Source organism: Trachemys scripta, chromosome 1 (assembly GCF_013100865.1).
Source record: "Trachemys scripta elegans isolate TJP31775 chromosome 1, CAS_Tse_1.0, whole genome shotgun sequence".
Classification (NCBI taxonomy): Eukaryota; Metazoa; Chordata; order Testudines; family Emydidae; genus Trachemys; species Trachemys scripta.
This window is the reverse complement of record NC_048298.1, coordinates 313,560,578-313,576,410: the sequence shown is the minus strand read 5'-3', so window position 1 is coordinate 313,576,410 and position 15,833 is coordinate 313,560,578. Positions and strand designations below refer to the sequence as shown.

At 39.9% G+C, this 15,833-nt stretch overlaps 1 protein-coding gene across 1 annotated transcript; it reads right to left on the bottom strand.

Moving 5' to 3' along the window:
- Positions 1 to 6,895: 6,895 nt before the first annotated feature.
- On the bottom strand, positions 6,896 to 15,833 carry LOC117871169 (collagenase 3-like). The gene is made up of 10 exons (XM_034758876.1): positions 15,660 to 15,833; positions 15,318 to 15,559; positions 14,319 to 14,467; positions 14,095 to 14,220; positions 12,718 to 12,879; positions 11,971 to 12,088; positions 11,011 to 11,144; positions 10,488 to 10,647; positions 9,012 to 9,115; positions 6,896 to 8,055 (listed from the first exon to the last, which is right to left on the bottom strand). Exons 1-10 carry the CDS (start codon positions 15,780 to 15,782, stop codon positions 7,955 to 7,957), a joined length of 1,419 nt encoding a protein of 472 aa, XP_034614767.1. The 5' UTR covers positions 15,783 to 15,833; the 3' UTR covers positions 6,896 to 7,954.

Sequence of the window (15,833 nt, the reverse complement as noted above, 5' to 3'; positions counted from 1 at the left end):
AAGAGTCGGGGAGGAGCAGAGCCACCGCAGCTGGAGGCTCTGCTCCTCTTCGGCTCTGTTTAAGAGCCAGGCTGCCCGAGAGCTACCTGCCGGAGCCCGGGAGGGGAAGTGCCTGGCCGGGGGCGCAGGGTCTGGAGGCATAGGGGCTGCCCAAAGCCCAAGCGCTACCGGCTTCACAGTTTGCTGGGCAACCTCCAGACCCTGCGCCCCCGGCTGGGTGCTTCCCCTCCCGGGCTCCAGCTGCGCTGGGGAAGCGCCGGCTGGGGGTGCAGGGTCTGGGGCTGCCCGGCAAACCCTGAAGCCGGTAGCACTGGGGCAGCCCTTTCCCCCTGGCTGGGAGTGGAAGGGAGGAGGGGGCGGAGTTAGGGTGGAGAAGGGGCGGAGTTGGGGTGGGGCTATGGGGTGAGGAAATGGGCGGGGCCAGGGCCTGTGGAGGGTCCTCTTTTTTTATTTATGAGATATGGTAACCCTAGCCAACCTGCTTTCTTTCTTTGCAAGAGTTCACCTTCCTGATTGTGGCACATGTTAATTTCTTTGGCCAAAATAGGCATATTGCTCAACTTCTTCTATTTGTTCTCTCTTGATTGTTATTTGGGCTTTTGGCCAGGTATCAGACCACATAAATTTTGACTTGGCTGCTTTTTGTGTCGAGTTCTCGCAGTATTTTCTGTAGTTTGATTGTATTTTCGGCAATCAACCCAATATCGTCCACAAATCTCTACCCTGTCAAATGCTTTTTCATAGTCAATGAAGGCAATACATAAAGGGAATTTGTATTCCCTTGAGCGTTCCAATATATAGATGGCTTATAGAGAAAATATTGTCAATTGTGCTGAAATTCCTTCGAAAGCTTGCCTTCTCGCTTGGCTGCTGCTGGTCCAGACTCTGTGAGAGTCAGTTTGTTATTATTTTGGTGACCATCTTGTAGACATGTGAGAGCAGGCATATTGGATAATAGTTTTTAGATCTTCATGATTGCCCTTCTTATACAGCAGAACGGTGTTGGACTCCTTCCAGCTAGATGGTATCTTCTGCATTTCCAAGTAATGGCTAAACCTCTGAGCAAGGGTTTCCCAGAGGTCTTGGCCTCCAGCTTTTATCATTTTGATTGTCAGTCCATCTTTACCAGGGGCTTTTTCTTCCTTCATTTGGTGAACTGCATGTCGAACTTCGCTGACAAGGACTGGGAGTACATGCTCACTGGTCTGTTGAAGTGTTGGTACTGGGACATTTATCTGAGACACGAACAGTTCCATATCATAATTAATTGAAAATAAACTATCTTAAGTTATTCCCTCCTCTAGGTTTCCCCCCTGTTCACATTTAGATTACAAGCTCTTTGGGGCAGAGACTGCTCTTATTTTGGGGGGGTTTACATCACTGAGCACATTTATTTAGAGCAGTCATGGGCAACAGGCCGCACATCGGGGTAATCTGCTGGTGAGCCGCAAGATATTTTGTTTACGTTGACCAGCCACAGCCACAGCCCCCACAGCTCCCAGTGGCTGCGGTTCACCATACCTGGCCAATGGGAGCTGCAGGAAGAGGTGGCCGAGGGATGTGCTGGCTGCCGCTTCCTGTGGCTCCCATTGGCCAGGAACAGCGAACCATAGCCACAGGGAGCTGCGGGGGCTGGGGGGCATGCCTGCAGACGGTCAATGTAAACAAAATGTTCCGTGGCCTGCCAGCAGATTATCCTGATGGGCCATGTGCGGCCCACGGGCTGCAAGTTGCCCACCATTGATTTAGGGCATTTACAATTTAAAAACCAGTGTGCACTTACCAAATAATAGTAATATAATTAATATAACATATGAAGATGATTCTGCCATGGCTATAGTTTTAACTTAGGACTTAAGGAACCCAGGTTGAATTCTGTGTTCATCACATAGGCCCAGATCCTCAAAGATATTCAGAGGTCTGACTCCCACTTAAATCAATAGCACTAGGCACCTAAATACCTTTTGAAGATCTGGGCGGTAGCCTCTCTGTGCTTCTGTTCCCTGTCTGTAAAATTCAGATTACAGCACTTGGCTATTGTGAGAGAATGAATACAACCAAGATTGCGAGGAGCCCTGATGCTATGGTAATGGGGACATATAAGTACCTTGGATAGATAGCATATAAGTAAGAAAATGACATGTTTTACTCAGTTGCCTTGCCTTGAAATATTTCTCTTAGAGCAAAATACTCCTCCATCCATCTTCTGTGTGGAAGGCTGTAAATTAGCACGAAAGGCCCAGTTAGCATTATTTGTAGAAGATTCTGTAACTTCTGCTCGGCCAATAAAGAGCTGCAAAAGGAATAATGACCTACGCTTCCATGTGTACAGCAGCAATGGGCTGGGTGATGTAAATTTTGGGAGGGTTTCTCTTAACAGAGCAGTCAATGTCCTTCTGCTCCCTGGACTGGTTAATTTTAATCTTTTCTGTAGACATAAGGCTTGCAGCCTACACACTGTCGCACCCTCCTGTAGCTATGGACTTGGAACATTTGTCTATGTGTGCGTAATGGGGTTAAATTCAGAGATTACGATATTCCTGATACTGCTTAGGAAATACATTGTTTACAACTGCCTGGCACTGGTATTGAAAAAGGAAGGGATATTAATGGATTGAAAAACTAAATGGACTTGCCAGTCCTTTTACGCATCTGACAGCTGCTGCCTAGACATCCCCCCTCATTCCCTCAGACATCCGCTTGCAGCCCTTCATGTAGATCCACTCTCCAGCAGACTGTAGCCATTATATCATATCCATTGCAGTTGTTTAGTAGCTTCACTAAACTCAGGCAATTTTCCTTGCTGGAGCCCATAAAAGACCATCTCTCTCTAGGAATGAGCAGTAATTGTCTAATCAGCTGCACCACTCTTACCAACACATGCATTTTATTGATTTCACAACACTCCCACTTACTATTTCGGTCCTTGTCCTCTGAGAAAAAGAACCACCACTGCCATCTACTGGCTCTGTAGCAGTTTTGCATTTAGTATATTAACTGTAAAATCTCCTTTAAATTAAAATTATTTTCTTTCTTAATAACTGGTCCATATATCAGACCACAACTCAGCAGTTACCCAGTTGTTGCCTTTCCAGAACGTTGCTGATTTTCAATGAGTCCAGTATATTTGTTATATCAGTTCTATTTGTCTCAGTTTTATTTTGTGAGTGGAACTGTGCTGCAAACAGTTATGTTTCTCATGTAATTATATCTCTCTGTTCACTGGCTCTAGTATGCATTAGATCTATAGAACAGAACCTTTGTCTAGTGATACATGGTTTTACAGAGTATACTCACTGTCAAGGCTGAATCCCCACTCTGTCACTTTGAGTGCAGAAGTGGGGGGCCCACAAGGATTTTAAAAATTAATACTTGCCACTCCAGGCTTGTATTAAACTCCCAAGATTACAGTTTTTCTCTGACCTTGGCTTGGTAAATGCTGCCACCACCCAAATGCAAAAAAACCCTTGGACCCAGGAAGGAGCACTTGGGAATTCCACCCTGTGGGGTACCCTCAAGCCCTTTCACCCCTGCTTTTGGGGAAGAGCTGAGAAAGAAAACAAAGGAAATTAGCTGTTGCTACCAGCTAATCGAACAACATGCACAAACCACTTAGGACACCAAAAATCCAATCCTGTTCTTTAAAAAAGTAAATTTTATTAAAATCAAAAAGGAAGAAAATACATCTGGAACTTAGGCTTTTGCTAGATTTTAAAAGAGCAATTCCAAAAATTAAGCCCCCAAAATAGCTTTCTTGGGGTTTAGCTTAAAGGTTACCAGCAAACAAAAGCATCTGGGGTTAGCACAGAGGAGTCCACAAGCCTTAAAAAATAAACAGAAATAAACCTAATCAAGTCTATTTAAATATGCCCTGTCCAATGATTTCTTCTAGGTATGGAAGATGAATTCTTTTACCTGGTTCAAGTTTTACACAGCATTCCTGCTTATAGTATTGCTGCTCCCTGTCTCCTTTTCCGGAGACCAACAGACAAAGGGAAAGTTTCTTTCCCAATTTTAAAAAGTTCTACCTTCCCATTGGCCCTTTTGGTCAGGTGCCCACTTTTTTTTCTTTACCTGGGGGACTTTTTAACCCTTTACAGGTAAAGCAAGTAGAGAATAGCTACCAAGAGGGATTTTACAGCTAACTGGCTGGCTGGGTGTCCATCAAAGGGAACTAAGCACCCCCTCATTCCAGTCTCTTCAGGTGTTGTCATTCTGAATCTTGGCCACTTTTGGGGTTTTCCTTTTAGGGTCCTGTTTCTGAATCATGTCCACCAGTGTTTTTCCCAAATAAGGAACATTGAGGCACTAATAGGAAGTGATGACTCTATCAAGATGATCTCAACCCTGTGTGCTTAGCTGAACAGCTGAGACTTTTCAGTGGTCTCTTGACTATCAGGGCCTGTCATCTTCCTGGTCACAACTCATGTCCTTTGTCCTTTGTCTTACAAAAGTACTTCCTCACCCATTCAGACGTCTCCTTCTTACACTTCCTCAAGATGGACAAGGCCTCTTAAATAATATAAGAATATGCAGAACTGTCACCGCATCTGGGAACCTGGGTGAAAGGTTACTTCACTCTATCAAGACTTAAAGTCAAGCTGCATCAAAGCTATTTATTAATACCATTAACATAAAGCTAAAGTTTACACTCAGTGTCTCCATGACTATATAGCTATATGTCCTGCACTGGTCTTCTACGTGGCAGTAAAGAGCATGCTGCTAGGTCACTAGGCCAGGGCAGTCTTTCGTCACATTATCCTAACAACTCTATGGTTGCTGTTAACATGGGGCTATGGTTGTCTCTGATCCTCTCAAGTCATGAACTCCCATTTGTGATTTTTATGGGATGGGGGACAGAGATTTTTATGGGATGGGATGTCCTTAATTGTTTGCTGTTTATTGTAAGCATTTAACTAGATATCCTTTTTCTAAGGGGGTTTACTGATATTTCAGATTTATGTGGGGGGGACTGATTTTTTTTAACTGAATTTTTTGTTTGTTTTTGGCATCTATCATGCTTCAATCGGATCTTTTCTTGTGCTTCCTTTAAGTATTTGACTTTGTCCTTTTCCCAAGCATTGCTTTTCATATTTAATTCTGGTAAGATTGGGCCTAGTGTGTGGAAAAAGGGCCTGCTCTTCATAAATTCATAGATTTTAAAGTTAGAAAAGACCATTATGTCATCTAATCTGACTTCCTGTACAACACAGGCCATAGAATTTCACCCAGTAACCCCTGTATTGAGCCCAATAACTTGTGTCTGACTAAACTATATCTTCCAGAAAGACATTCCATCTTGAGATGAAGACTCTCCCACTTCTGTAATGCCCCAGCTGTTCTGGAGGCTGTTGGATCAGGAGAACAAAGGAAGGAAGCAGCATAAATTGGCTGCTCAGAAGCAGCCTTATGGTGTTTACAATGTGTGTGTGGAAGAGGGGGAGTTAAAAATGTGGGAAGTCTGAAACAGCTGCTCTGGGAGCAAGGGGTCTGGAGAACTCCAAGGACTCAGAGACTGTTGAAGCAGGCTGAGCTTGAGCCCGGGATGGTTTTGGGGGGAAAGAGGAAAAGAAAAAAATCAGCAGCAGCTTCTCCTCTCCCCCCCAAAGCGCTGCTGCGAGCAGGCCAAAAAGCCAGTGGTGGAAATGGCTGGTGGAGTCTGGAGAGAAGCTGCACAGTGCTGGGAGAGAAAGGCCAGAAGCAAGTGAGGCAGCAACTGGCACTAGAAAAGAAGGGACACAGAAGGAGGGCAGTGAATAGGGACCCAGGCAGCTGAGTTGTGGTGTTGGAGAGGCTGAAAGGGAGAAAGTCCATGTCAGAAGGGACAGGAAAAACAGAAATAATAGAAACAGTAGGGATAGTAGGAAAAGGGACTGTAGCTAGAAAGAGGAAAAGCAGTGGTATGAGGGAAAAGGGATATTCCAGTGCAGGACATATAGCTATAAAGGAAGAACAGTACAGTTAAACAAGAGGAAAAATAACTAGCGTTTTAAATTATATGCACTGTTGTAGCTGAGTTGATCCCAGTATATTAGAGAGACAAGGTGGGTGAGGTAATATCTTCAATTGCACCAACTTCTGTTGGTGAGAGAGACAAGCTTTCAAGCATACAGAGAGCTCTTCTTCAATCTGGGAAAGGTAATCAGCATGTCACAGCTAAATACAAGGTGGAACAGATTGTTTAACATGAGTAGTTAACACGTATTTCAAGGGACCATTGAAGGTAAAGTGTTAGTAACAGTTATTTGTTCTTTATTTATCATTCAAGCTAGAAGGTAATTTACTAGTAATTGTCATTGCTTGTATTCTGTGCAATCAATCAATTTATACATGGTTCTTGTTCTACTTATTTTGGGGCCAACACTGAATATTTTTTGCACAATAAAGAAAACTGTTTTAATAAATTGTGAAGGGAAAACGGAATTCTAATGAAAAATCAAATTATGGGTAAAAAAAGTAATTAAAAACCACAAGTTCTGTTACCGGATTCCTTTTGTAAATTCCCTGTACAGTAGAACCTCAGAGTTACAAACACTTCGGAAATGGAGGTTGTTCATAACTCTGAAATATTCATAACTCCGAACAAAATGTTGTGGTTGTTCTGTCAAAAGTTTACAACTTACTACACATTTTAAACTTTATTATGAAGAATGCTGCTTTCCCTTTCATTTTTAGTAGTTTACATTTAACAAAATACTGGATTGTATTTGCCTTTTTTTTTTTTTTTTCTTTTTTTTGTCTCTTCTGCTGCCTGGTTTTGTACTTCCAGTTCCAAATGAGGTGTGTGTTTGACTGGTCAGTTCATAACTGGTGTTCATAACTCCGAGGTTCTACTGTAATACTCTTTTGCCTTTTTTGGCATGCGCTAGTCCATATTACTGAATAAGACTCAAAATTCACTTTAATTCATTCCATTTATTTAATACCTTTTAAAGTTGAAAAGTAAACATAGTCATGCATTGTTTGTGTTGACTGAAAAAACAGTGGACTCGTAGGCACTGGAACAATTGAAATAAATATAAAATGGGTGAAAAACTTTGACTTTAAAACACCAAAAGGCGTCATTTTAACATTATTTTGAAATGGATGGTCATATTCTCAGCTGTTGTAAATCGGCATCACTCCAATGAACATCAGTGGAGCTGCATCAGTTTACAGCAGGGGTGGATCAGGCCTGGGGTGCTCTCAATTGATCTATATTAGTGCTAGATCACAGCCTCCTTCCCTGAGTATCTCATAACTCTTGGTGTTTGCCATCTCTTCCTGGCTTCTACAGTGTCATTCAGGCTAATGGTTTCCTCTGAGCATAGTTTAGGCATCTTGCTGTTTCGCCATCCTCACTCGGGCTTGTTGTAAAGATGCCATGGTCAGTGGTTTCCATGGGGACATGCCAGTATGAAAACATTTTCATATTCCATAACTCCAATATCTTAAGCTGGTGTCTCCACACTCCTGGTATCAATCCTGCTGTCCTGACCCATTCTTTACACCTATGAAATCCCAATGATCTAATGGATTTTTTCCTAAGGTAAGGACTGCAAGATTAGCCCTAATTACTTAAATAGCAGTCACCACTGGTCTGTTCCTGAGAGGTGCCGAGAACCTCTTGCAAGATGCTAAGCACCCTCAAATGATTGGAGTTGTTTGTACTTGCAATCTCACAGGATGCATTCAGCATCTTGTAGGGGGGATCTGGTTTAGTTCTGCATTGATTTTAAATGGTCTAATGTCCCTTGAAATGCTAATCATTTTCTTCTCTCTCCTCCTATTAAATTAATTCAGTTCCAGACTGACATAAGCGATATAGTTCCCATATATACAGTATAGCTTTGGTGGTAGATAAACAGAGTTTGTTCACAGAATCATTCTCTATAAATCCCTATTCCCACAATAATATTTCCATTTGCTGTAGGCTGTTCTACAGCCTGCAGCATGGTACCCAAGTAGAAAGCGATTAGCACCAGAACATGGAGTTAGTTTTCAAGACACGAACAATTCTTTTACTCCAGATGCTATATTGAAACTGCAGTGGTCCGTTGAAAAAGTAGATGTAACCTACGGGGGAAAAGACTTGTTAAAAGGAATTGCAATCAGAAATTAATATCATTTGGAGGTTTGTTAAAAGTATTACTTCAAATAAAAAGAAATCCTGGATTTTCAGACTAAATTTATTCAGCTGAATGATTTGCTATTTGAAACTGAGCTAAATTTTCAAATTGGCCTCATTCTGGCTCTTAAATTGGTCCTACCGGTCAATATTTGGATGCTCAGAAACTCAGTTCTTCTCTTTTTACATAGCATATGCCTGTGAAAATCATGTGGTTACTCATTTATTTAATTCCCTGATTTTCAAATGCTATTTAGAGACAATATAGTCTGGTCTCAGAAACATGGACACATTGTGTAGAGTTCTGATGCTGAGTTCTGACCCAGGGTTCTACCAGAGATCTGTTGGGTGGTTCTGGAAAAGATACTTCACCTTCCTTTCTGAGTTTCCCTCTTACAAAATCCTAAAACCTGCCCACCAAACTCACTCTTTTGAATATATTAAAGCACTGTACAATTAAAAAGGAAGAAAACAATTTAAAATATCAGGAAATAATACATGGTGATTACAGCTGGCTGAAAATTTTCAAATGGAACACTTTTCCATCAGAAGATGTTGAATGACTATCACGAGAACATATTGATTGCATTGAAAATTTTGACAGAATCATTGAAACATTTCCTTTCTATAAGATCAAAGTGCTTTGTTTCAACTTTATTGGTCTGATTTTTATAGATTATGTTACTTGAAATTTAATGTTTCTATAAGATCAAAATGAAATATTTTTAAACAATATGGGATAAGGTTGTTTCAAAATTTCCAAAATGATTTTTTTTTTCAGAAATTTCATTTCACAGGAAAACTTCAACTTTTTGTTTTGATTTGGGATGGAAGGAAATTTGTATATGCTGGAAATTCTGAATTTGGACCAGCTCTATTGATAGTTATGAAAGGGAAAAAATACCATTTTTTTGGTAGACTGCATCCACTCTATTGCCAATTCCTGGGAATTCTTCCTCTATCAGTCTGGGGTAGCCTTTTTCCATAACTTGGTTTTCTTCATCATAGCTATGTTAAACATGGAAAAAATACAAATTCAATGAACTTGCATGACTTGCAATCTGACAAATGTCCTATCGCCTTTAGGTACTGAAGGGTTAAAATCCATGTGCATTTTATATAACAACCTGGTATATGGATTGGGCCAGCTCTCTTTCAGACCCAAAGTCCAGAGTTTGGTTAAGAGACCAGAGGCCTAGCTAATAGTGATTAGCTAAGAGAAAGCAGAATAAACAAGACAACATTGCCTTTGCTAAGATATGCTTGGTCAGTAGAAATGCCAGATGTTGAAGCAATAACTGAATAATTATGTTTCATCCAATGTTTCAAATTGAACAAAGGATCCCTGTTCCTATTGTGTTTCTCCTGAAGGGAAAACAGTCTTCCCACAGATCCAACCTTGAGTTTATGAAAATTGGCACGTCAGTATAATGATATGGCATCCTTCCACCTCCCTTCCCAGGGACCAATGCCCTGCCTTAAGACATAAAGGAGACAATCGGTATTACCATATCCTTTCACTGTTTCTTTGCTTTAACCCCTAGGAATGTACCTGTTGGACAATCAAACGAGTTGCTCCATTCCTATGGACCCCAAATCAGAATTCAACATATATATTTTATACTAATAACATTTATCAAAGTATTAATTAAATGTTAACTTGCTAACTTGAGACCATGGGCGGAGACATTATGTAACCGTTTAACCATTGGCTAATATGCTATCTTGTTTTGCTGCAAAACCTATCCCAGGGTGTGGAACTGCCTACCCCGTCACTTTCCCCTGCCCATGGAAAATCTATATATTTCATTGTAATCAATTGATTGACAGTGTCTCTAAGCCTAATAAGCCAGGTGACACTCCGCCAGCGCTGTGTGTAATAAACCCCTATGCTTTGACCACTACACGGTGTGGATTTATGTCCTTCAGTTTGTTCAAAGATACTCAAGTTGTGAGTGGCTGGAAGTCACTAGATTGTCTATGCCAAATGAAATGGTGAGTATGAGTTCAATTCTCCAGGCCTCCTTATACCAGAAACACAACCTCAGCTGGTACAAGAACAATAAAGGTAAATTTTTAAAGGCTGGGTAATAAACTACAGAATTGAAAAGCTAGATTGTACCTAGGTATATAGGGGTGATGGTGCTGCATGGCTGTCATTGGAGCAGGTAGGCAGAAAGTGTCAGGGGATGGATGGAACATTGGCTCTATGCCCAACTCATTGGCCAGCACAAGAAAACTAGAACCAAGTGGGTCAAATCTGCTGCTGGTTTAGGGCAGCAGTAACTTACAACCCTTTGTCACACACAAAAATTGGCCCTTTTGTATACAATTAAACTTGGCAGAATTGAAAATAAGAACTAGTAATTCTCTAACATACCTCCAGTACTTGTCTTCAGTAAAAAAGAGAGTCTTGCCAGTGTCTTGAATGTGGACAGCCCCATCTATTGTTTTCATCTCTCTGGGGAATCCCAATTCATATATTTTTTTAGGGTAACCTTCAACTATGTCATAGCCATTCAGAGCCCAGAATTTCTTGCCTATAAATAATGATGACAAAATGTTAATCTTTTATAAGCATCAATGGAAAGGTATTAGAAGAGTAAACCCCAGCAATAATGATTACATTGTTATTATTTGACATTATTAGTTTTATGTGACTTAGATCATATGGGGCCAGATCCTCACCTGGTGTAAAATGAAGCCATTACACCAGATGAGGACCTAACCTTCTAGTCTAAATTCTGCACTCTCCAGTCCATTGAAGATCTTGTAGTGTCGCGTGGGCTGAAACCAATGGAAGTTTTGTTTGAGTGAGGACTATAGGATTTAACCCTAATTAGCTTTATTAGATTAGACTGATTAAGATACTTCTACTTTTCTGCCATTTGCAAAAGGCTTACCCCTAAATATGAACACATGATCTTTCATGGGGTTTTCATAGGCAGCATCAATCTTGTTTGGAAGTTCTGGCCAAAATGACTTAATTAACACCAGTTCTGCGTCAACCATCTGAGGATGTAGGCGCCAGAAGAACCTAATTTAGAAAGAGAAAATGGACTTTTTATCATCTTCTTCATGGTATGGCATGGTATTGTTTTCAAAGTGTTTCACAAATATTAACTAATTTGGGGTTCTCAGTTTTTTCTATAATGTGGGGCACATTTTAATTCAAGGAGAATCTTATAGACCTCCATCTCCTCTCTTAGCCATGATGGTTCAAACTACCTAGCTCGTTCATAACATGAACACTTTCACAGGAAAGAAAAAACTGATATCTTGATTTCATTTTGTCCAACTTTCTTCCCTTAAGAAGAGAAAATACAGATAAACGTGGCAGTGCACCATGTAAGATTGCTGTGTGCAGTGCAATTTTGCACAGAAAATTAAATCATTTCTGAATTTTGGCGAAAATCCAGTGCAATCCTATGAAACAGTAAATATGTCTGCTTGATCATGTGAAGACTGACCCCCATTCACACCCGTTTCACATCAATATAACTGCATTGACTTCCAGGAATTCTTGATTGTCACCAGTGTGACAGGGAATCAAGCCCATATTTATGTTATAAAGGCTGCTTAAATGTGATATGCTATATAGCTCTTACAGTCATTTCTGTTAATTTCACAACCTATTTTAGTTGTGCTTAGTAAAAGAGATTAACCTCCAAGGGAGAAAGTTAGCAGATTTCTTGGAAGATAGAAAAAGAACTAATCAATTATATTTTCAGAAACAAATGATAAAGTAATGGAAATTAAAAATGTTGTACCAAGTGTAGTTCTAGTAGTGAGTTGGCTGGGCCCTATACAGCAAAAGAAGCATATGTGTAAACCATACACTGCAACATTTATTGTTGTCTCACCTGTCCTTGAAGATCACCATTTCTCCTCGAAGTTCTGTTATTGCATCAAGTGACAAATTTTCATCACATTTCTCTGGAGTTTTAGGATGTTTGGGGTTGGGATCTCTGTCTCCTGCGCCTGTAACCATAAATTATAACTTAGCTTTGACTGCTTTTGTACTTCTTCCATGTAAGATAACTATGTACTAAATGGGACACTGAAGAGTCCACCAGTGCCAGAATGAATACAACCATCAAGGACAAACTGTCTGGACTAATGATATTTGCTTTCCCTTCTTATTCTTCCTCTGGCAAATCATGTCCCTACGTTTTGGGGTTTAGTTATGTTGCAAAGATATTTGTGGTTAAAACTAAATGGGTGCCATTGACACCATGTCTTTAGGGCCTCTGAGAAGATTGCTTCCTCCCAAGGTTTCTCATATGGGCATTTCTGTTTCTCCTACTTCATAGTCTTCAATCATCCTCCCATGGAAGACAGCTCAGGGACCTTAAGTCCACTATAACAGGTAATCAGTTAGCAGCAATCACCTGTGCACTTGACACTGCTTGCTTCAGTTTCTGCCTGACTGTTAAATGTGGGTGTCTTCTGACCCTGAGGCCTGGTTCCCAGGATCCAGGGTTTCTATCTTAATTTACCATGGTACTGACCATTGAGCAATAGGGACACCAGCAGCAGATTGCTAGCCCTAAGCTAAATTGCAGTGCAGCATGTACATTCTAGGATAAAATGGCAAAAGGAAGACAAACCATAGAGAGCTTGGATCCCTTGCACATCATCGTCAGGAAGCAAGAACCCAGTGTTGCCAGTGTAGGTGTAAATAGGGAACATCAGAGCTCCCGGGTCTCTGGAGTGCTCAAGTCCCAAAGAGTGACCAAACTCATGGGCAGCCACAAGAAACAAGTTGTATCCTATAAGAAAGCAAAGCAAAAGCAAAAATACTATATACCTGTATCTGAATGCAGTTTATTGCCTGATCCTCTTTCACAATGGCTTTTTTGCACTGATGATACAAAACAATTATATAGATCTCTGCATCTTCTAAGAAGTGAACATACATGAAATAATTAACCCTAAATATTATTACTCCTTTTTACAGATGGGGATGCTGAGATACACAAACCAATCCCGCTGTCTTCATTCAAGACAATGGGAATTTTGTTTGAGTAAAGACCTAATAGCCTGAGCCCCTTACGTTTTTTCTTACACTAAATTGTATTTGAAAATTTTCCCACTATCACCAACCCCAGTTCAACTCAACCATCTTAGCAATGTTTGAAGTTGTAGGGTGAAATCCTGGTCCAATGAAGTTAATGGAAGTTTTGCCAGGATTCCATCCCTAGTGTAGATAGTCCATTGACCATCAATGCTATTTCCAGCATTGGATCAATTAAATCTGTTCCCAGCAAAGCTAGATGACACGGTGCTGAAAAACAGTGTCTGCAGTTGAAAAAATGTTAGTGACAACTGGATCCATTTTTCAAAAAATGGCTCTTTGTGCAGACAAGGGCAAATATTTTCAAACTTCATAAAAGTGGCCTGATTTTCAGATATGGTGAGTATCTACAACTCCCACTGGCTCTACTGGGGGTCACACCATCTGTCTGAGATCCAAGCTGGACACCCTCAAATTGCAAGTGAAACAATGAGATGTTTGAATATTAAAAAACCCAAACAGCCTTGTTTCTCTAGGTTCATGGGTCATGTGATTCATTATTCTGTTGTATTCAGACAACTGACAGGAATTCTAGAAGAGAGTTGCAAATTCCAAATTTTAACACAAATAATTGTTTTGTCCATAATTCATGCAAGATGTGTACCATGCTCCTATCTACAATAAGGGATTAAAAACAGCTCCCTGTGACTTCAGTAACCAGTCACACAACATGAATAATAAAAAACAAATAGGGAGCAGTCAATGCAAACCATTCACAAACAACATATAGGGTGAAAATTATCTATCCAAAGTATCTGGCAAATATTCTGAATAGCAAATACATTTTATGAAATCAGGATGAGATTGTGAATGATTTGCTATCCAAAAGGGACAAAATTCATAACCAATATTATTTGAAACAAATAGTGCACCCAGCTCTAGTTAAAGTGATCTTTAGAACTTATGTTACCTCTGGAATCAGCTGACCAGGTTTCATCATCATCAAAATGGGCATCTCCTCCATAATTTGGTCCAGGAGGAAAAGCATGAGCCAGTAATCCAGAAGGTCCATCAAAGGGATAAAAGTCACCATGTTCTACAAAGCAACATTTAAAATACCGACAGCATTTACATCTAATTTTTAAACAGGTGAAAATATAATTAAATTGCCAAAAAGTAATCTTTCTCTGTTACCTTTAGTTCCAAAGGAAATCATGATATCAGCTGTGCCACTACGAATTCTAGTAAAGTTCAGTGGTGTCACTTCAGACCAAACCTTGAATGCCTTTTTGAATGCTCTGTCCACTTCAGCACGTGTCAGATCTCGAGTGTAATTCACAATTCTATCAATCAGATAAAATATCTTCAATTAACCTTTCTGCAGGACCAAAGAACTTTTCAATGTACCTCCATGAAAACCTACTTTTGACTGGGAGACAGCCATTTCTCAAAAGCTGGATTATTAATGTATAGTGCTCCAAAAATAAAAATGTACATTTCCATCCATCGGTATTATTCAGAAAGATAATGACCTAATAGTTTGGGATTTTTGTTTGTTTGTTTGTTTGTTGCCATTATTATATGCACTAGAGAAACCCCAGGAAACTAAAAGTATGTTCTTTATTAAGATATTTTGTATAGATAATATGGGACTTTATTCAGTATATTTTTTATAAGTATTTTGAAGAGATATGAAATATCTCATGCACCTGACCATTCATCAAATACATGATCAAGGGGACATTAAAGAGATACAGTGGTCATCATTAAAAACAATGTTTGTTAACAACTTACTACATAGCATTATCAGAGATACCACTTTTATTTCCATATTCAATACATAGGGAAAATAGCCCTCTCTCTTTCTCTCTTGTTTACCACTCTTTGGTTTCTGGCAAATAGTGACTTTTTAATGGCATCATAGTGTGATAACTGAGTTCATTAACAAAATTTAGGTAGGGCCTGATCCAAAGCCCACTAAAGTTAATGGTAAGACTCACATTGACTTCCATGAGCTATCGATCAGTGCCATATAGATTTTAAAACTGCAACATGAGATTTTTACAAAGTCTAGACTATCCTTTCTTCTTGCTGAGCTTGTCAACCTAATATACAATATAATGGCTGTTGAACAACTATATAGCAGGATAACTTGAAAATAAGAAACAATAACACTAAATATTATAATTTTACCTGTATGTTAAATTATTTTTTGACCATTTTAGTTTTCTAGGGAAAAAGTTGTATTCCCCCACATCAGGGACACCACATCTTGGCTGTTGCATCAGCTCGTATGTTTCTTCATCTAATATGCCAGTCACCTCCAGCCCAAAAAAAGACTGCATTTCTCGAAGTTTGGCTGCCACTGAGTTGGCATTCTTCTTCCTTATGCCAGCAGGACTGGAACGTAGGTTGTAATGTGTCTTTAGATAGCGCTAGGGAAAAAAATAAAATAATATTTCCAGTTTCCAAACATAAGAACAAAGGCAATCAAACAGCCAACCTTAATATGTGAAGATTGATTTTATACTGTACCTCTGCAAACTGGAGGTCTTCTGTTGTGAATTCATCACTGTCTTCATGGGGAATAGGCAGTGTCAAACAATATGACAAGCCCAGCAAAAAAAGGAAGGCAGCTGCAAGGCTTGGATGCATCATGCTGAATTCTTGGGTTCTGAAACTCTGATTTTTAGAGTGTAAATACCTTTA